This window comes from Chrysochloris asiatica, unplaced genomic scaffold (genome assembly GCF_000296735.1).
Source record: "Chrysochloris asiatica unplaced genomic scaffold, ChrAsi1.0 scaffold00050, whole genome shotgun sequence".
Classification (NCBI taxonomy): domain Eukaryota; kingdom Metazoa; phylum Chordata; class Mammalia; order Afrosoricida; family Chrysochloridae; genus Chrysochloris; species Chrysochloris asiatica.
In genome coordinates, this window is record NW_006408568.1 from 5,273,874 (window position 1) to 5,297,066 (window position 23,193).

The 23,193-nt window shown below is 41.7% G+C and overlaps 1 protein-coding gene across 1 annotated transcript in view; it reads left to right on the top strand.

The window, feature by feature from the left end:
- The window catches only part of EFCAB4B (EF-hand calcium binding domain 4B), a 141,429-nt gene that overhangs the window by 52,307 nt on the left and 65,929 nt on the right, over window positions 1–23,193 (top strand). Inside the window, exons 8-10 of the mRNA XM_006862681.1 lie at window positions 14,144–14,215; window positions 18,620–18,665; window positions 21,026–21,132. Of these exons, the coding sequence (XP_006862743.1) occupies window positions 14,144–14,215; window positions 18,620–18,665; window positions 21,026–21,132 (225 nt within the window). The remainder of the gene's footprint in view (window positions 1–14,143; window positions 14,216–18,619; window positions 18,666–21,025; window positions 21,133–23,193) is intronic.

Below are 23,193 nucleotides of genomic sequence, written 5' to 3' on the forward strand. Positions count from 1 at the left end.
TTCTTTCACCATACTTATTCAATCTGAATGCTAAACAAATAATCAGAGAAGCTGGATTATATGAAGAAAATGACTTATTAACAAGCTGTGGTATGCAGGTGGCACAATCTTGCTTGCTGAAAGCAAAGAGGACTTAACATCAAAGTCCACAGATCAAAGTCCACAGCCTTCAGTATAGGTTGCAGCTTAAAGTAGAGAAAACAAATATCCTCACCACTGGACCAATAAAAACATCATGATAAATGGAGAAAAGATTAAAATGTCAATCTTCATTTTGTTTGGGTCCACTATCAACACTTATGGAAGCCCCAGTCAAGAAATCAAACGCTGTATTGCATTAGGAAAATCTGTTGCACTAGACATCTTTAAAATATTCAGGAGCAAAGATGTCAGTTTGAGGACTGAGGCACGCCTTACCCAAGTCATGGTATTTTCAATAGCATCATATGCATGTGAAAGTTGGGCAATGAATAAGGAAGACTATAGAAGAACTGGTGCATTTGAGTTATGATGTTGGAGAAGGATATTAAAAGTAGTATAAACTGTCAGAAGAACAAATAAAATCTGTGTTGGAAGAAGTATAACCAGAATGCTTCTTAGAAGTCAAGATGGCCAGACTTATTATCAGGATGGGCCAGTCCCTGGAGAAAGTCATTATGCTTGGTAAAATGGAAGGTCAGTGAAAAAGATTGGCATGATGACCACAGCAGTGGGCTTAAGGTTAGCAACGATTGTGAGAAAGGGGCAGAACCAGACAGTATTTTGTCCTGTTGTGCATAGGGTAGTTATGAATCAGAACTGACTTGAAGGCACCTAACAACAACAACCGTTCAATTTTAAGAAGACTTCAAGGGATACACACATACACACACACAAACACACACACACACACACACACATATATATATAAACTTTTTATTGTGAGTTGGGTGAAGGTTTACAGAGTAGATCATCCATTTTACATTCAGCACATCAGACATACTTCATTTCATGATTGTAATCCTCTCCCCTCTACTGATCCCTGTTCCTCTTGGTGTTTTTTGTTTCCATTCTGCTTTCTCTCCCAACCCTTTTGAACTTTGTCCTTAAGTAAATTCTGCCTTTTTGATCTCACATAAGTAACTATTCTATGGTGTGCATACCCCACTAGTCTTGTTGTTTGCCTTATAAATGTATCTATTGCTTTATTGAAAATTGAACCACAGGGGTGAGTTCAGTTCCAAACCTAAAGGGTAACCAAGGACCATAGTCTTGGGCAGACTCTCTCCAACCAGTTAGCCTGATCTTTTTTTTTTTTTTTTTTTTATGATTTTGAAGTTTGTTCCACATTTTCTCCCACTCCACCCAAGACCTTCTAATGTGATCCCTTTCTGAGTGGTTGGTAGTGGTAACTGGGAACCAACTATTTCTTCTGGTGTCAGGGTCATGTTTTCCAGGAGCATTTTTGGTTTAAGGTTTAAGGATTATAGTATTGGGACAATAGTTTCAGGGATTCATCCAGACTCTATGCCTCCAAAAAGTCTGTGATCATATCTGTCATTTGGTGTCTGCTTATTTCACTCAGCATAATGTTTTCAAGGTTCATGGCTGTTGCAACATGCATCAGCACTTCATTACTCTTTATGGTTGAGTAATATTCCATTGTATGGATACACTACAGTTTGTTTATCCAGTCATCTGTTGATGGACTCTTGGGTTACGTCCACCTTTGGCTATTGTGAATTATGTTTTAATGAACACTGGCGTGCAAGTATCTGTTTTAGTCTGCTTTCAAGTAGCTTGGGTATATACGTAGGAGTGGAATTTCTGTATCATAAGATAATTATATATTTTCCTTTTTGAGGAACCACCAACTTCTTTCTACAGTGGCTGCACCATTCTCTTTTCCCACTAGCATTGCATGAAGATTTCTGTTTCTCTACCTTCTCACTAAGTCTTGAATTTCCTCCCCCTTTTAAAAAAATAATTGCCCTCCTAGTGAGTGTGAAGAATTCTGATGTGGCACTGTAGGATAAGTTCTAGACTGCTAATGCCAAAGTTGGATTTTCAAACCCACCAGCCCCTCCTAGGAAACCCTATACAGGGTCCTTGTAAGTCAGAACTGACTCAACGGTACTTAACAGCAACAACAGTCAGGGTGAAGTGATTATAATTTTGATTTGTATTTCCCTAAACACTAAATATGTTAAGCATCTTTTCATTCACTCATTTATACTTCAAAAGGCAGTTGGATGTCCAACTCTGTGTTAAGTATTAAGGAAAGTCTGTTTTCGGGGAAAAGGCAGTATTACTTAACAGAGATCAGTGCTGTACACACAATATTTTAAGTCCCCTTGTTCAAGAGTTCTTATTCTGTTTGACATCTGGCAGATTCTTGGTCTGTAAGATTAAGTCAAAACTGTTCTGTTAGTGTGACTCATGTATGAGGCCCTGTACTGTTTGGGACTGATTGTGTAGGTTGGAGGGTGGGAATGAGTTTAGATTTGGAATTTTACCTTACTAAGATATGCCTAGTTTAAAAAAGAAAGAAAAAGACTTACAAGTAGTGAACTTCAAATCAAATCAAATCAAACCCCTCCATTCTAATTCTTGGGTGGCCAGTGTGGAAGGACAGTATATTTCATTGTAAATGAGCAAAATCAGTCCTTGCTCACTGAGAATAAATCAAACAAGACACAGGCATTTAACTTTACCAACAGAATTAAAGATTCCAGCCCTTAAAATTCAATAAAAAAAAAAAAAAACTTCTAAAAGCAACAAACATCTGAAGGCACAGGCATTAGAACAGCAAATGGAAATAAACACTCAGTGCTGGAGTATCAGAATCACAGCATGAGGATTAAACTCTTTCTGAAGCCTTATCTTAATTAACCCCATCACAAACAATCTCTTGAGACTGGGAATTGAGAAGAGGGAAGGAGGGTAAGGAGGAGGGGATCCGTATGGTTCTAGAACCTTAACCACTTATTTTCAAGGCGTTTGCAAGTGTCTTGTTGTTGTTGTTATTTTCTTTAGGTGCTGTCCAGTCGGCTCCGACTCATAGTACAACAGAAACGAAACACTGCCCAGTCCTGCACCATCCTCAGTTGTCACCCTTGATCCCATCGCTGTTGCCACTGTACCAATTCATCTTGTTAGGGGTTTTCCTCTTTTTCTCTGACCCTCCACTTTACCTAGCATGATGTCCTTCTCCAGGGACTGGTCCCTCCTGACAAGTTAAACCTGGAGCTCAGGAGAGCACATCCTTACCGAGGAGCCAACAGAGAAGTGCTTCACTGAGACTGTACTCTATAGATTAGAACTGCAGACCAGTGGTACTGAAAGGATCTCTGGCTCTCATCCAATGCCTTTATATTATAAATGAAGAACCTGAGGCTCCGAGAGGTGTAGTCACAGACTCAAAGCTAGTTAGGACAGAACCTCTTCCCTGCTGCTGCTGCTGCTATAGAGAGCAGTGGGAAGGGGAAGGGTGGAGTTCAGATGTGGTCACACTTAGTTACTTACCATCTAGAAGTATGAATGGGCAACCGATTAGCCTGTTTTCCAAAGATGCTCAAGGATGGAGAACTCGATTTTAAAATGAGGTAAAGCGAGAACTATCTGGCAGGGGGAGAAAAGATAAAGATGGAGGTCAGCCAAAAAGCAGTAGCTTTCTGTGTTTTTGTCTGTTTTAAATTAACTTGAATTTTGAATGGGTTGTTGTTGATAAGTACCATGGAATCAGTAAACTGATTCATAGTGACCCTGTATATGATTTCCAAGGAGCAGCTGATGGGTTTGAACTGCCAACCTTGCAGTTAGCAGTTCAGTGCTTATCCTATAGTGCCACAGTTGGAAACCAAAAAAATGGTGTTACTCATTTTATTGTGATATTTGCTTTATTGCAGTTGTCTGGAACTAAACCCACAATATTTCCAAGGTATGTTTGTAGGTGTGCAGTGGTATTTCATTGACACTTTAACTTACAATTCCCTAGTGACATGCGCTCTGGTAGTGTACTGGTTACGAGTCGGGCTGCGAACCACAAGGTCAACAGTTTGAAACTACCAGCTGTTTCATGGGAGAAAGATGAAGTTTTCTGCTCCTGTAAAGATTTACAGCCTCAGAAACCCTATACAGGGTCGCTATGAGTCAGAACCGACTCCACAGCACACAACCACCACCAGTGACATGAAGGAGTCCTGGTGTGGTGATGTGGATTAATGCACTGGACTGCAAAGTAGGTTTGAACTGCAAGGTCAGCAGTTCAAGCTCACTAGCCACTCCTCAGAATCCCTATACAGGGCCACTATGGGTCAGAACTGACTCAATGGCACTTAACAACAACAACAACAATGACATGAAGTAGCCCTGGTGGTTTTGTAGGGTAAGCACTGGATTGCTAACCAAAAGATCCACAGTTCAAATCTAGCAGCCACTCTGTGGGAAAAAGATGAGGCTTTCTGTAGCCATAAAAGATTTACAGACTCACATGTGTTAACTTGAATGATGGGGAAAGCAATATACAAGAGAGAGGATGGTAGAAGAATGATGAAAACAGTGGAAGATGCAGGGGGAAGTACAAGAGTTAAAGGGAACAGAGGTAAATACAATTATACATGCAATCCTGTAATAACACAGTCCTGGTGTGGCACTGTAGGGTAAGCACTGGACTACAAGGTCATTTGAACTGCAAGGTCAGCGGTTCAAACTCACCAGCCACTCTTGGGAAACCCTGTGCAGGGTTGCTATTAGTTGAACCTGACTTAACATCATGTAACAACAACATGGCTAGGTACAGGAACAGAGACACAGGCTACATGGCTGCGGGAGAGAGTGGGAGTATAGCCACAAATGTATAAAGGTTTGAAAGAGGATATTTGTACATGGGCATTTACTTTTGCTGTAAACATATCCATGAATGTGGTAGAACATTGTTGTTGGGTGCCATCAAATCGGTTCTGAGTCATGGCAAACCTATGCACTACAGAGCAAAACACTGCCTGGTCCTACACTATCTCACAATTGTGATTACATTTGAGCCCATTGCTTCTGCCACTGTGTCAATCCTCCATCCATCTCATTGTGGGGGAGGGGTGTTCCTCTTTTTCGCTGACCCTTCACTGTACTAAGCATGGTGTCCTTCTCTAGGGACTAGTCCATCCTGATAACATGTTCAACGATGAGAAACAAAGATTTGCCATCCTGGCTTCTAAGGAACATTCTGGATGTACTTCTTCCAACACAGATTTATTTGTTCTTTTAGCAGTCCATGACACTTTTAATCTTCTTCTTCAACACCATAACTCAAATGCATTGAGTCTTCTACAGTCTTCCTTCCAACTTTCACATGCATATGAGGTTATTGAAAATACCATGCCTTGGGTCAGGGGCATCTTAGTCTTAAACTAGCAGCTTTGCTCTGGGACAATTTAAAGAGGATTTGTGTAGCAGATTTGCTTAATGCAATACATTGTTTGATTTCTTGACTGTTGCTTCCTTGAGTGTTGATTGTGGCTATAAATAAGCAAAATGAAGTCTTTGACAACTTCAATCCTTTCTCCTTTTATCATGATGTTATTTATTGATCCAGTGGTGAGGATTTTTGTTTTCTTGACATTAAAGTGCAGTGTATACTGAAGGCTGTAGTCTTCCATCTTCATCAGCAAGTATTTTAAGTCCTCTTCACTTTCGGCAAGGAAGATTGTATCATCCACATATGGTATGTTGTTAATGATTCTTCCTCCAATCTTGATGCCATATGGTGAATCATACAGTGGGTAGAATTATGAAAACTTTTTAGACATTACTAAACATCTCTAGGGAAGGATTTTGTGGACCTGGGGGCTCAGAACCATCGTCTCAGGGGACATCATGGTCTACTGGTATAACACAGTCCATAAAGACAATGTTCTACACCCTCTTTCTGTGAGTAGCCATTGGGATCTTAAAAGCTCATGAATAGCCATCTAACGTGCAGCTATTGGTCTCTCCCTGTGCAGAGGAAAGAGGAGTGATGAAAATTGAACACACTTGGAAACAATTAGTCCAATGGACTAATAAACCATAGGGTCTCTATGATCCTGGGACCAGAAGTAGACAGTGCCCAGTTACCACTATCAACTTCTCTGACAGGAATTACATGGGAAGGTCCTGCATAGAGTGGAAGAAATGTTGGGGCTAAACTCAAAATCATAAAAATTATCAGGCTTACTGGTCAGATAGAGATTGGTGGAATCCCAAGAATAGGAACCTTGGCCACCCTTCTGGAACTGAACTCACCCCGCGGCTCAAATTTTAGCTAAACAGTAGATAAGTACTTCTTGTTGTTGTTAAGTGCCATCGAGTCAGTTCTGATCCATAGCAACCCTGTTTAGGGTTTCCGAAGAGCAGCTAGTAACTTAGAACCGCAGACCTTGCAGTTTAAATGACTTTGCGCGTTAACCCACAGCACCACACCAGGACTCCTTAGATAAGTACTTAGGGGGCAGGTAACAACACTAGTGAGGTACAAACACCAGGGAATAGTCAACCATTTGAGATTTTTTTAAAAGCAGCATTTACCTAAGAACTAAATTCAGAAGGGTGGGGAAAGTAGGAGGAATGGAAACAAGAAACGCAAGAAAGAAGGATATGTAGTGTTACATTTAGGGAATGAAGTCGATGAGATGAAACAAAGTGTCTGATTTTTTTTCATGTAAAACTGATGATCTGCTCTGTAAACTCTGTAAACATTCAATTCACAACAGAAAGTTAAAAAAAAAAAAAATTGCAGCCTCAGGAAGCTTGTACAGAGTCAGTATAAGTCAGAATTGACTTGATTGCTGTGAATTTGGCTTTGGTGAGGGTGAGTGAAATATGAATTCGAGCATCTTTCCATAAATATATACATATCTGGTAGCGTAGTGGTTACGAATCAGGCTGCTAACCTCAAGGTCAGCAGTTCGAAACTACCAGCTGTTCCACGGGAGAAAGATGAGGCTTTCTGCTCCCGGTAAAGATTTACAGCCTCAGAAACCCCGTACAGGGTCGTTATGAGTCGGAATCGACTCCACGGCACTTAACAACAACAACACACATATATATACTGCCATCTGTATATCTTATTTGGTGAGGTGTCTGTTTAGATATTTTGTCGATATTTAATAGGATTATTTACTTATTGTTAGTTTCTAAGAATTCTTAGTGTATTTTAGATATAAATCCTTCATTAGAAATGTTTTGCAAATATTTTCTGCCTATGGCTTGTCTTTCAGAGCGTTCTGCAAAATGTTTATGTTGTTGCTCTTCTTGTTCAGAAATGCTTTTGTTTTGGTCACCATAAAACTACATATCTGAATATATATATTTATATACACACTTACCCAAAGAGATGTATGTTTAGTTAAATATATATACTTATACGTCCAAGTATATAAGTGTATAAATACAAATACTTGTGTATTTGTAAATATATATCTATGTGTACATATGTATCAGTATAGAAAGCCCTGGTGGTATAATGGTTAAGTATATATGTGTGTGTATACATATGTATTTGTAAATATATATGGCATATATGCAGCTGTATACATTTGTATAAAGAGACCTGCAGGTACAGTGGTTGAGTATATATGTGTTTATATATATATATATGTATGTGTAAATAGTTGTATGTGTGTAAATATATCTCTGTATAAAGAGCCCTGCTGTTACAGTGGTTAAGCACTTAACTGCTAACTGAAAAGTTGGCAGTCTGTAGCTCTGTGGGAGAAAGTCCTGTCAACCTGCTTCCACAATTATTAAAGCCAAGATAACTATATGGGCTCTCTATGAGTCAAAATTGACCCATTGGCACTACACATGTGATATTGTTGTTGTTCTGACTCATAGCAACCCTGTATAGGATTTCCAAGGAGTGTCTGGTCGGTTTGAACTGCCGACATTGTGGTTAAGAATTCAGTCTTTATCCTACAGCGCCACACCAAGACTCCACTCAACAACATAGATGTGTATAGATGAGGGCTTGTATAGCTCCAGTGATTGTCTTGGTGTTATAAAAATAGGGCTGGATAAGACTGCAGCACTTGGTTATTAGCTATGCAGGTACTGTAAGAACCTAGACATTTCGTCTCCAGTGAGTGGTTTTCTATAGAAGGAAAAACTTGTGTGCTTCCAGGGATGCAGGCCCAGGATTCAGACAAGGGAATCATAAAGTCGGGAACAGACAGTCTTCAGTTTCCAGGCTATGGAGTTGAGAGACAGACACTCACGTAGGACTAATCAGAGCAGAGTCCTAGACAAGGGTTTGGGGACCCAGTTTGGATAATGTGAAATTCGTTGTTTTCCCTCAAGTTGAAATTAAATATAATTGGTAATAAGATGTTAGGAACTTGCAGCTCTGCAGGAGTCAAAGAAGTTTTGTTGCTTAATTAGGATTGTCGAAGGTGAACTTGGAATTTGATTTAATCTGTTATGGTTGTAAATTGACTTTATAATTATTCTGTAAAGGGAAGAAAACAACACACCGATACCTCTTGAAGAGGCTGGTTATGACGAGAGTCTTGTAGATCCAGGGTGCTGGCATTGTTTTTACCAGCTCTGTAATGACATTGATAGGGTGGCAGAGGGCTGACTGTCCTCACTCAGTCCAGTGTGTGTGCATCCAAGCAGCCCCCACAGCCTGTAGTAAGTGACACACTTTTCAGTCTGTGAAATGCTCCTCACACTAAAAGTCGTATTGTGGTTTGGAAGTGTGGAACTCTGGATCCTTTACAATAAGCAGGCCTATGGTGGTGGTAATTATGTGCCTTGGAGTTGGTTCCGACTCATAGTAACTCTGTATGAGGGTTTTGAGGCTATAAATCTTTATGGTAGCAGAAAGCCTCATCTTTCTCCCATGGAGCAGCTGGTAGATTTGAACTGCTGACCTTGTGGTTAGCAGCCCAACTCTTAACCCACTGTGTTATCAGGGCTCCTTTACATAAGCATGTTGTTGTTGTTATGTGCCGATGAGTCGGTTCGGACCCATAGCAACCCTGAACAGGGTTTCCGAGGCTGTAAATCTTTATGGGAGCAAAAAGCCTCATTTTTTTTCCCATGGAGCAGCTGGTAGTTTTGAACTGCGATCTTGTGGTTCACGGCCCGATTCGTAACCACTCCACTACCAGAGCTCCTTTGACATAAGCATAGGGGATGATTTAAACTATAGTAAGGAGCTCTGGCAGCGTAATGGTTACGAATCAGGCTGCTAACCTCAAGGTCAGCAGTTCGAAACCACCAGCTGTTCTGTGGAAGAAAGATGAGACGTTCTGCTCCTGTAAAGATTTACAGCCTCAGAAACTTTGTACAGGGTTGCTATGAGTCGGAACCTATTCCACAGCACACCACCACTACCAGCAAACTACAGTACAAATGTAGAGGGAAAAAGTGAGGCCAAATTGTGAATTACGCAAGGCTTAGTTTCTAATGTCACTCATTCCTTCTGTGCCTCCTTCCTTTCTTCTCTATGTGGTACTGAAAACCTCCTCATGTTACTCTTCCTGGTCTTGACTCTGTCTGCCTTCCTTTTGTCAGCCTTCCGCCTTCTCTCCCTTCCTCCCTCTTTCCTTCTTACTTTCTTCCTACAACTATGTTGAGTACACCACTGTCTTACTGGTCTATTGTCTTGGCATTGTAAAAAAAAGTTCTGCTATAATAGAAATACCACAAGTGGCTAAAAATCCAAATTTAGGGCAACAGCTCCAGGGAAAGACTTTCTCCCTCTGTTGGCTCCCAGTTCAGGAGGAACATCCTTGTCTCCTTTCAATTCTGTGAGCCCAGCATTCCTTGGAGATCTCCTTGCCTTGATGTCAGCCTTCTCCTGGGTCTAGAGGGCTCCCAGCACAGGGATCCTGAGCCCAAAGCTGCACTTGACTTCCAAACCTTCTTTCTTGGTGGTCTCCTCTCTTCTTTAATCTCCTTTATAACTCAAAAGAGATGGACTGAAAATGCAACCAAATCCTGTAGATTATATCCTATCCCTAACATTACTGCCACTAATTCTGCCTCATTATCATCATGTTGTTGTTGTTAAGTGCTGTCGAGTCAGTTCTGACTCATAGCAACCTTGTGTAAGGTTTCCGAGGAAACTGTCAACATTGTGCTTGAACTGTCAACCTTGTGCTTCACAGTCATAGAGGTTATAATTTACAACACATAGCGTAATTACATCAGATCACAAAATAGAGGATAATAACATAATACTGAGAATCATGGCCTAGCCAAGTTATCACAGATTGTGGCAGGAAAGAACTCAGCCCAGAACAACCCTTATATTGTGCACAGTGTTGAAGATATAGATGTAAACAGACTAGACACAGTCCCCACCTCTCATTGTAAATCACCCTCTTGTCAGCCCCTTCCTCAAAACTCCTGATATGACTGACATGTTCACACACTGCTCTTAATGATTGAGTATAAATGACACATTAAGCCACTACTTTATAGTTGGAGATGTTGTTGTTGTTGTTAGGTGCTATCAAGGCAGTTCTGACTCACAGTGACCCTGTGGACAATAGAATGAAACACTGCCCAGTCCTATGCCATCTCCACAATTGTTGTTGCCCTGGAGCCCCTTGCTGCTGCACTCTGCCAATCCATCTTGTTAGGGGTCTTCTTTGTTGCTGACCATCCATAATGTCTTTCTCCAAGTACTGGACCCTCCTGATAATATGTCCAGTGTATGAGAGATGAAATTTCATCATCCTGGCTTCTAAGAGCATTCTGTCTGTACTTCTTCCAACACAGATTTATTTGTTCTTTATGCAATCCTTGCTACATTCAACATTTTTTTCCAACACCATAGCTCAAATGCATCACTTGTGTATTCTCACTTTTTCATTGTCCAACTTTCACATGCATAAGAGGCTGTTGAAAACAACATGACTTCGGGCAGGTGCATCTTAGTCTTCAAACTGACATCTTTACTCTTGAATATTTTAAAGAGGCCTTGTGCAGAAGATTTACCTAATGCAATATATCTTTTAATTTCTTGACTGCTGCTTCCATGAGTGTTGATTGTAGATCCAAGCAAGATGAAGTTTGTGACAACCTCAGTCCTTTCTCCATTTTCCTGTTGTTATTTATGGGTCCAGTTGTGAGAATTTTTGTTTTCTCTGCAGTGAGATGCAATCCTTACTGAAGCATGTCGTCTTTGAACTTCCTCAGTTAGTATTTTAAGTCCTCTTTACTTCATCAAGCAAGGTTGTAACATCTGCATATTGCAGGTTGTTATGGGTCTTACTACAATCCTGATGCCACATTTTCTTTGTACAATCCAGTGTCTCGGATTATTTGCTCAGCATACAGATTGAATATGTATGATAAAAGAATCCAGCCCTGGCACACACCTTTTCTAATTTTCAACCATTCAGCATCCCCTGTTGTCCTGCTCAAATAACTGCCTTTTGGTCTATGTACAGGATCTGCATCAGCACATTCAAGTGGTCTAGGATACCCATTCTTCACAATGTTATTCATAGTTTGTCATGAGCCATACAGTTGAAAGCCCATGCATAATTAATAAAGCACAGGTAAACATCTTTCTGGTATTTTCTGCTTTCAGCCAAAATCCATCTGACGTCAACAATGATAGCCCTAGTTCCATGTCCCCTTCTGAATCTGGCTTTGAAGTTCCCTGTTGATTTACTTTTGCAGCCATCTTTAAGTAATCTCCAACAAAATTTTACTTGCATGTGATATTAATGATATTCTTAGATGATTTCTGTATTCTGTCATGTCACCTCTCTTTGGATCTCATCCAGTCAGTTGACCATGTGGCTATCTTCCAAATTTCTTGGCATAGGTGAGTGTCTCAAGTGCTCTATCAGTTTGTTGAAAGATTTCAGTTTGTATTCTGTCAGCTCCTGGTGCCTTGTTCTTTGCCGATTCCTTCAGTGCACCTTGGTCTTCTTCTTTCAGGATCACTGGCTCTTGATCATATGCAGCCTCTTCAAATGGTTGAACATCGACCATTTCTTTCTAGTTCAGTGACTGTATGTTCCTTCCATCTTCTCTTGATACTTTCTGCATCATTCAATAGTTTTCCCAAGTCTAGGCTTGAATCTTTTCCTTCAGTTCTTTTAACTGGAGAAATGCTGAGCATGTTCTCCTTCCCCTTTGGTTTTCTCAGCCCACGTCTTTGCACATTTAATACTTGACTTTGTCTTTTCAAGCTGCCATTTGAAAATTTGTGTTCATCTCTTTTACTTCCTCATTTCTCCCATTTGCTTTAGCATCTCTACCTTGGAGAGCAAGTTTCAGATCTCTTCTGATGGCCATTTTTGTCTTTTCTCTCTTTCCTGTCTTTTTAATGACATTTTGCTTTCTTCCTTTAAGATGTTCTTAATATCATCCTACAGTTCTTCTGGTCTTCGATCGTTAGTGTCTAATACATCAAATCTGTTCTTGGGATTGTTTCTAAATTCAGGTGGGATATGTTCAAGTATTTTGGCTTTCGTGGAATTGTTTTCACTTTCTTCAGCTTCAGCCTGAACTTCAGTGTGAGCAATTGATGATCTGTTCCATAGTCAGCCCCTGGCCTAGTTTTGGCTGATGATATTGAACTTTTCCTACAGGTATAGTAAATTTTATTTCCATGTATTCTATCTGATGAGGTCCATGTGTTTACTCACCTTTTATGTTGATTTAAAAATGTATTTGCAATAAATAAGTTGTCGGTCTTGCAAAATTCTAGCATGCAATCTCCAGCATAATTTTTATCACTAAAACCATATTTTCCAACTACTGATTCCTCCTCCTTACTCCTAACCTTCACATTCCAGTCACCAGTAATTATCAATACATCTTGACTGCATATTTGATTAATTTCAGACTGAAGAAGTTGGTAGAATTCTTGTATTTCATCATTACTGGCTTTATCGGTTGATGCATAAATTTGAATAATAATAGTATTAAATGGTCTTCCTTGTTGGTATATGGATATGATCCTATCACAGACGACATTGTATTTCAAGATAGATCTTGAAATATTTTTGGATTTTTTTTTATGATGAAAGCTATGCCATTTATTTTGAATTTGTCTTCCCCAGCATAGTAAACCATATGATTGTCAGATTAAAAATGGTCAATACCAGTCCATATTAGCTCACTAATGTTTAGGATATAGAGCTGTATGAGTTCCACTTATTTTTGACAACTTGCAATTTTCCTAGATTCATACTTCATGCATTCCATGTTCTGATTATTAATGGATGTTTACAATAGTTTCTTCTCATTTTAAGTTGTGCTGCCTCCGCAAATGAAGGGTCCAAAAGTTTTACTCCATTCACATCATCTCAGTCAATCCTGCTCTAAGGGGACAGTCTTCCTCAGTCATATTTTGAGTGCCTTTGAACTTAAGGGAGAATAGTTGGAGATCTTAATGAAATGAATGACCACTTATCTAGGAAGAAAAAGGGGACTTCTGTGGGGAGGTAGGGAAAGGTAAAAGACTCTTCCAGAACTTTAAAAAATAAATTAAATCAGTATCTGAGTGGTGTTGAGGGTTATCTGCCTGCATCCTGAATGCCCTGGTGTGGTAGTGTAGGATCAACACTGGACTGTGAACCACAGTGTCAGCAATTCAATCTACCATCTGCTTCTTGGAAATCCTATATAGGATCACTGTGAGTCGGAACCGAACAACAACAACATATCCTCAGAGATCAGGCTGGAGAAGAATGTTAATCTAACCCAGTCTGTATTGGGCAGGATTGTTTGGAGCCTGGGGAAACAGTGCATTTATAATCTGGCAATGCTCCCAGGTGGCAGTGTGAAGTGGCCATGAAAGGAAGAGAATTTGGGAGTAGGAGGTCTGGATTAGAGCCCTAGCTTGACCAGGAATTGTCTTCGTGATCTTGGAAAAGCTATCAAACCTCTTGATTGTCATTCATGATGAAATGGGAGAATTTCTCCTTCTAATGTCAACCAATACCTGCTCTATGTCTTTCCTTTCTTCCCTAAATGCGTCCCCATCTTACTCTGAGATGATAGGTGTCAACACATAGTACGTGTTCTGTAGAGGATGACCATTATTCTGAGTCCCTGGACATCTAACTTCAGTACAGCACAGCCTCAGACCCTGCTAACTCCCCTCCCCAGGGAGGGCTGTCACTCACCACCACTGTGTTTGCCTCCTCCACAGGGAAGTGTACCGGGTGACTGAGAGTCTGAAGAGAGAAAAGTCAGGACTCCTGAAGCAGCTGGATTTCCTGAGGTGTGTCAGTCCAGACGATGTGCTTGTGAGAGGGTGTCCCAGTCAGAAGGGCCAGTCTGAGTGTGTTTCTATCTTCCCTACCACATATTGGAAAGAGCTTCAGAAAGCGCTCTCTCATTCCCCAGTGCTTAGCTTGCTGTTTGGACAACTGAGTATGCCCTGTGTGTTGTGCCTGTTCCCTTGTGCACCTGTCCACTCCACTGTCCAGCTCATTCGCCCTGTGTCTCTCACAGAACCTGTGTGGCGGTTGCATAAAGAGGAGGAGGACTGAATTTACTGAGGGTGAACTCCGTGCCAGATGGGTTTAGTATACTTTTCATCTTTAAGAAAACTATTCAGCATGTAAAGTAGCTGTTGAAACGAGAATGAATAGATTTGGAAACTGATATTAGGGAAATGAAGTCATTTACCTAAAGTGACCCACCTACTCACTGGTGGAGTCAGAATTCAGATCCTTTTTTTTACTAATTCTTGCTACTCTGCCACATGCTTTAAATGTTTGTAAATGAATCACAAACTAAGTACCAAGAAAGGAGGCTCCTCGGCCTTCTGAAACTTACAGTAATAAATCCAAAGCTCATTGGTCTGAAATGAGCCCCAAACAAACCAACCCATGTGGGGAAGATGGAGTTTTCCGTTTTGCCTTGGAGGTTTCTGAGGTACTGTATGTCCTGCCTCCTGAACGCCTTTTGGGTAATGGTGATGAAGCCAAAGGACTTTGAGTTTTGATTTTTAAAGTGCATGTGGTTTTGAATCACTTCCCAGGTTGGTTATGAACTTTGTTTTGATTTTGTTTTATTTTTCGAAAGCAAGCTAAGGTCACTGTGTCTGGCATCTATGATGCTACCAAATTGAAAAGTGCTTCAAGCTGAATGTATTTCAGATTTACTCCACTCAATACATGATTCAAACAAGCCTCCAAGGGCAGGGAGATGGGAGGGCATTCTTAGGTGGGCCATGTTTTGCTTCATTTGAAAGAAGGTTTTGAGGCTTAGGAAGACTTTAGTGAAAGGATGAGAACAAGATGTACAAGGACAGGTTTTTGTTCTGTTATTTTTTGTGTATGTGTGTGTGTTTTTCCTTTGTCTATTGTACATAGAAAAAAATAAACGGGTAGATTCAAAGCAAATGAGCAGAGAAGAATAACAGCATTCTATAAATACTCATGGGTCCTTTTAATGGAGGCTAGAATTCAGGCAGAATTACACACCTGCCGCCTGCCTGGGTACGCGTGGTTGGCTGCCAGGCTTAGACTGATGAAAAGGAGATGTGGAAGGGAAGACCCTAGGGCAGACTTTTCCCTCAGCAGTGGATCACCATGTAGTAACAGAGACCAGTGGGGGAAACAGAGAAACTGAACAGAAAGACAATGCTTGGGATGGGGCTGAGAGAGCAGTAGGAAGTGGCAGTGTTGGGGAGGATAGCAGTAGAGTCAAGACTACCAGAGTGAAGAGGAGACACCCCGCAGTCAGCAGAATGGTTGTAAAGCTGAATCTGGTTCAAGACCTAGCATTCTCCCTCTCTCATCAGCTTGTGTGACTTTGGACAATTGACTTACCCAGTTCCAGTCTTAGTTTGACCACGCTGAGCTCACTGGCTTCTTTGTGGGTTTGACCCACATGCGACTCTGTGTGAGAAACAATCTGGTGATCTGATCCCATAATGATTATAGCCTAGGAAACCTAATGGGACAATTCTCCTCTCTCCCTCTGGGTTGCTGTGCATTGGCACACAACAGCAACACTACGTGAATGGGAATCACAAGAGGGCAGACATTCAGAGAGTACAGTATTTCTTTAAATGTTGGCACTTATGCATGGTGATGGCTACACAAAGCAGGGAAGGCAGAGACATGCTTGGGTGCCTTCCCAGGTCTCCCAAGTTCTCCTCTGTTAGGTACAAGGCTGCTTACAATGTTATTGCCAGCACAGGGAGATGGTCTGGCCATGAGAAGCTCACTTGTCCATTCTCAGGGTTTTTAAAATGCCCTCTTTGTCCCTCCTGCCTTGTCCTGAACACCAGGTGCAGGAAACTGGCACAAAGCATCCCCAACATAGCTACATGTTTTCTCTTAAGAAGCTGATTGCATTGTAATGACTAGGGCTAGACTGCTGCTGTGCTCTCCCTTCCCCTTCAAAGTGCTAATTCTTTCAAGACCACTGGCCAGAAGAGTCATGAGCTCCCCAAACCAGAAGGGGCCTTTGAAGTCATTTGGTTGAAATTCATGGTTGAAATTCTCAACCAAGAGCTTCATGTTCACTCTGTGCTCCCAACATCCTCACTTCCTCATTCTGTTCTTTCATTAAACCTCCAACACCTTATTCTCAAGCTCTTATTTCACCATCATAAGAGAATGCCCCACACCTCCCCCATCAGTCTGTCTGTATCCACATGTCTGCCTCCTCCTCTATTATGGTAGATGGACCCGCCCCCCCATGCACCTAGCAAAGGCCACCATCACCTCCTGCTTCCTTGAGGACATCATTCCAGCATTAGTTTTCTCTCTCCATCATCAATTTTCTTTTTAAGAGACCTACAATACAGTGCTTCTCATCTAACATCTCTCAGTCTCCTTTCAACTTCCACCTCGTTTCCATTTCTTTAATCCTTATGCAACAAAACTTCTCAAGCAAGTTGTTTATGTTCCCTGTCTCCATTCCCTTTCTTCACACTCTCTACCCTCCATTCAGGCTTTCTCCCCCACTGTCCGGCTGAAACAGCTCTTGTCTACGTAGCCAGTGACGCCCGTGTGGCTAAAAATGTCGGTCGCGTCTCAGGGCCCATCTGTTTATTCTCAGCCTAGCATCCAAAAGGATCTTTTAAGCACTTAAATCAGATCATGACCATTCCCGGCCAAGCTCCCTAATGGCTTCACATCTCATTTGGAGTAAAAATACAAGTCTTAAAATGGCCCACAAGGCTGCAAATGGTCCCGTCCATCCCACTTGTCCCTCACTGCTTCTCTGCCTTCATTAGGTAGAGCACCCTCCTTTAAGCACTCTACTGCCCTCCTTTCTGTTTCTCACACACACCAGATTCATCTCAGCTCCAGGTTTTACCCTAGTTTCTTCCGCCTCTCAGCTCCAGGCTTTACCCTAGTTTCTTCCGCCTGAAATGCTCGTCCCCACCAATCCTTACCCAGCGCCTCCCACCTCCGAGTCTGCTCAGATATCACCTTATTGGTCAACTAACTAGCTGACTGATGTGTGTCATAGGGTTTTCAGTGACTAATATTTTCGGCAGTAGATCGACAGGCTTTATTTCCAAGGTTCCTTTGAGTGGACTGAAACCTTCAACCTTTCTGACTTCTTGTTAGGTGTCATCGAGTCGGTACCGACTCATAGCGACCTTATGCACAGCAGAACGAAACACTGCCAGATCCTGGGCCAACCTCACTACTGTTGCCACGCTTGAGTCCGTCAAGTGGCTTGATTGCCACTTGGCCAATCCATCTCGCTGGGGGTCTTCCTCTTTTTCTCTGACCCTCCACCTTACCTAACATGATATCCTTCTCTTGCGGCTGGTCCCTCAACCTTTCTGACTACTGTCTTTAAAATGCCACTCCACCGTCCACTGCCACTGCTTACCTCATTCCGGCTTGATTTTTCTCAATAGTAATTGTTGTTAAGAGCGGTCGAGCCAATCCCGAGTAGGTTTAAACTGCTAAGCTTGAGGTTCAAACTACTCCTGTAGTGATAAAAGTTATTGTTGTTGTTAAGCGCCATCGAGTCGGTTCCGACCCATAGCGACCCTGAATAGGGTTTCCGAGGCTGTAAATCTTTATGGGAGCAGAAAGCCTCATCTTGCTCCCGCGGAGCAGCTGGTAGTTTGGAACTGCTTACCTTGAGGTTCGCAGCCTGATTTGTAACCACTACACTACCAGAGCACCTTTAGTGATAAAAGTATCCCTGCACTAAAACACAAAGGCCCTACAGGCAGGAACTTTTTGTCTTGTTCTTTGTTGTAACCCTGATACCTGGAACAATGCCTAACAGAGAGAAGTGCTGGGAAATGATTTGTTAAGTAACAATGCAGAATGAATGAATGAATGATTCAGAGAGAGACAGTATGTCATTTGGGTGTGTGATCAGAAGTCCTTAGGTGAAGCTGGAGCTGGAAGCCTCCGCCGCCCCACCCCCTCACTTGGAGGCCATCTAGTGGTAGGAACAGGTAGTGCAGAGTTATCACAAGGCCACTTTGGCAATCCCCCTGCCTCACACACAAACTACTTTCTGCCATTAACCACAATTCCCAAGGAAAGAGATTACACACACTCCCTGGGCCTTCTGCACCAGACCTTCCCTGAGGCCCATCTGAAAGGCAAACTAACTGTTATTGGATCAGTCAACTGCCAGCTACAGAAACAAGTTTTCTGTTTGAATTGATTTTCTTTTTTGCCCCCAGGGAAAGGAACAAGCACCTCCGGGATGAACGGGACATACGTTTTCAGGTAAGTGCCAATGCTTTTCCTTACCTCGGGGAAATCAAGGGCTGTGGGCAGCCAGAGTCCAGGCTGGAACTGATCCAAGGATGTCCTGAGATTTGGATTTGGATTGATCCTTTCTGTGTGGGGAGGACAACAGCAGAGGGTTATTTGAAAACAATAAAAATATAAGGTGGCCTACTGAGTCCTGGTGTGGCGCTGTAGGATAAAGCACTGGGTGGTGATGGTTGGGGTGAATCGCAAGGTGGGCGGCGGTTCAAACTCACCAGCTGCTCCTCAGAAACCCTATACAGGGTCGTGTTATGAGTCAGAACCAACTCTTCGGCACTTAACAACTGAGTAACGGTGCATTGATTTCCATGATGCAGCACGCCTTTCTCTTGGCGTCACATGACGTTTCTTGAACATAGAAATGATGGTTCTATCCATGAAATGGCACAGGTTCAACATCCTTATCACATTCAATCAAAATGTTCATTTTCTTCACTTAAATTTTTATATCTTGATGATAATTTTGCATTTTTATAGTATCCTATAACAAATTTAAAATGTATATTTCATACTTTACAGAGTCAATTTTATGTACGTTTTTTCACCCTCTGGGGACCTCTGCTCTCCATACCTGAACAGTACATACATTCCCAAATAGCGCAAAATCCTATAGTTATTTAAAGATCTTCACTTTGGGATGCATTAAAGAAAATCTCAGATTCCGTGTTCCTCTATGCATCCTCTCCTTTCAACAGCAGCTGTTGGATGCTGAACAAGGAAGAAAACTGGAAGCTAGACTGAAGACACAACTTCTTAATTCTCAGAATTTTCACACCATGAATTTTATGTATGACCTTGAGGAAGTCATTGCTTCCAATGACCTCCCAACTGTCATATGAGTAAAGGGAATAAACCGGGCCGGGGGGGAGGGGGGGAGAAGCCCCACTGCTATCAAGTTGATTCTGACACATAGTGACCCTATAGGACATGGAACTGCCCCATAGGGGAAGTCTTTATGGAAGGAGACTGCTTCATCTTTCTCCTGCAGAACAGCTGATAGGTTCAAACTGCTAACCTCTCAGTTAACAGTCCATTTCTGAACCCACTGCACCACTAGGGATCTTTGGTAAAGGAAATAACTGCCTTTTTTCCCCTACAGGGGAGGGAAAATTCTTGAAAAGAGAAGGACGATATGCTTTCAACCCTTAGCTGAACAGTAGCTTAAACATGGTTAGCATAAGGCAGTCAGTTTGCCTGAAATTAGGTCCAGCCTGGTTTATAACTGCAAGGCTCTGAGGGATGATGCTACACCATTTCTTCTACATCCCCAACTGGCCAACCAACGCTTCTGCCACCCACCTATGTGCACTATTAGAACAAGGCTTAAACCTACACATGTTTGTTTGATGCTGACAATGGTTATAATTGTTTTAGAAGTAACACTGAATTCATTTCAAAGCTTCCAACCAAATGTCACCCTAATCACTTGACCTCACCTCCCGTCACCTGCCAAACTCATTTTGCTTTGAATGGAGAAGGGAATTAAGAACCCTAATGGGAAATAGGAGTAAGAATGATGAAATCATGTTCATGCTGAATAATAATTAAAGATTAATTTGGAATCATTATAGCCATACCTTCAGGGGCCCTGGGAGCTCCGCAATTCCTTCTTCTCTCATTAAGGATCACAGGGAGTCTAGGAGAAGACTGATTAATGAGAGATTCTTCCTGTGGTCTCACTCCTCCTCAGCAACTGGAAGACATCTGTCAGGGAGCACTGGCAAAGGGGTTGTAAGTCCCTACTCCACCTAGGTCCTCCGTTACAAATGTTTGAGTCACTAGTCTACACTCAGCCTCCTTCTACAAAAGCACTGAAATACTTTCAGCTAGCTCAGCACTTTTGGATAGGACATTGGGTTAATTGACCCTCTGGGATGGCCCTTTCTCATTATATATGTGGGGCTTTGGAAATGCAGAGGAATTGGAGCCAGGCAGAGGAGTATGATTTAAAGATGCACAGAAGTCTCTTATGCCCATAAATATTTTCCTTTGCATTAAGCATGTATCTTGTAATTATCTTCTTACAAATTATCAGTACTCTTGTGAAGGATGATGTAGGGGACCCCGGGCACTAAATGATGCTTGCATTCATTTGATTAGACTATTAGTGAGGAGCTAGAGAAACTCTGGTGGGGAATCACAACAAACAGAAAGAGTGGGTGAACCTACTAACAGGTAGACCAGAACATGGCTCCCCTACTTCAGACTTTTGTTTGGAGCCTGTTAAATATGGTGAGAAAACTGAGCCCTTTTCTGCTCAAACACTGGGGACAAATCAACAGGAATGGATCTGAAGGTATTTTGTGTTTCTACAGAAAGATAAGGCAGCCAAGGCAAACACAGCTGCTCCCAACACAAGCTGGAAACAGAGATCTGGCTCTGTGATCGGCAAATATGTGGATGGCAGAGGGATTCTTAGGAGGTAAGGCATCATCCCTTTGTTCCTCTCTTGGTTACTCTCACACTCATGTGAATCTGTTCTGGGCTGAGTGCATATTGGCCCCTAAGACCTGGTCTTAGTGGGAAAGCCTGGGGTCAGCAACACTCACAAGCCTTGAACTTTGTAATATTCAGATGGGAGGAGGCCTATGCAGAGCAGTCTCCTAAAACAGGCCAACCCACCCTCAGCTATGCTTGCAGAGAGGAACAGAAAAGGCACTGCAGCTCAGTAAGAGAGAGAGAGGAAGAGGAAAGCTGCCAATGAGAGAGGAAGATGGTGGTGTCCATTTTCAGGGACATGACTTCATTGGCTATGAAGATTAATTAAACTGTCATATGGACTGTCCAATAGTTGGACTCCTTTTGCAAACAAGAGTAGGGCATATGCTTGAATGATCTTTCAGTGATCCATATTTAGTTAACTCAAAGGTAACAAGTCATAAACGACCTTTGTCATGTTAAGATGAAGTTCCCTTTGGGAACTCATTCAAAAAAACTAATGGAGCCCCTGCCCCTTCTTCCTTGTGTCTTGTGCTGCATCTACAGAGATGGACACAGAAAGCTAGGGCAGCCAGACACCAAAGTATCAACTAGGGGAGGTCTCTAAGTGTGAAATAAATAACTATGTATATCAAGGGACATGGAGGGGACTCAGTCAGCTCATCTGTCAAATCTTTAGGCCTCATGAGCATCATGGGTTCCTTTTCCAAACAGCTGAACAATGAGCTAAAGTGAGCCACACTTTTAAATAATAGGTGGCACCAGTTGGTTCCTCACAACTGAATGTTATATCAATTGATCAAATCATTCATTCATTCATTCAACAGGCATTTGAGTTAGTGATTACCTACTCTGTACTGACATTCCTTTCATTTTGAGACATGTCCAAAGATGAATTAGGCATGGGTCCTGTCATCACTATCTGTTATTCAGTGTTTATTCAATAAATATTTCTTGACTACCTACTATGTGTATTGGGTACTGTGCTGTGTGTTGGGCAAAATAGACCTCATCCTTGCCTGTAGGGAGCTTCTAAGTTGAGTGGAGAAAACAGACAGCAATCAAATAAGCAACGTACCTTGGACCCTGAATTCTAGTACTGAGTTTAGCTGTCATGGCTGCCTCCTCTATTGCTGGCAGATTGTACTTAGTGGCAAAACCTGGAAATGAACTTTGTCGTGGTAAGATGAAGGAGTCACAATAGCACTTGAAAATTCTCAGAGAAAAAGCTTTTGCCAAGAAATGTTTCCTTTTAGGATCCAGTTAAGTGGATGCTTCTTTCTGATTGCAAGGCCTTTGAAAAAACATGCTTTGTGTGTGTAGTGTGCATGTGTAGGCATACAAACATGCTCTTATGTGTGTGAGCAGCATGAAAGTGGATTGAATACCAATTGTGCTCTAAAGGAGATAAGCAGCTAGCAGGCTTTTTAGGAGCTATAGAAAATTGGTTGAAACTAAGACAATAAACTTCTATTAAAAATAAGAAGTTTATAAGTAAACATAAAGGTAATTGAATCACTATAAATTTTCTATTGGGGCCCAAATGAATTCACCATTTATGTGAGTAAACAGTGTCTTCACTTGTCTTTTTAAGTTGCCATTAACTTCAGAACTGTGGTACATGTATTTTATTCTTTTTCCTTCTTGCTATTGGTTCTTCTTGTTGTTGAATACCATTGAATTGGTTCCAACACTTACGGACCTCATGTGACACAGGAAATCTACTCTAGAGGATTTCCTTAGCTGTATTCTGAAAGCTGTGTCACCGGCATTTTAAATACCAGCAGGGTCACCCATGGTGGACAGGTTTCAGATGAGCTTCCAGACAAAGATAGACTAGGAAGAAGGAGTGACAAACTACTTCCGAATATTTAGTTACTGAAAACCTTATGGATAGCAGAGAACCTCTGTCAGATATAGTGCCGGAAAATGAGCCCTTCAGGTTTGAACTCACTCAAAATGCAACTGAGGAAAAGCTGCCTCCTCAAAGTAGAGTTGACCTTGATGATGTGAATGGAGTAAAGCCCATCGGAAAAAAGCCCAC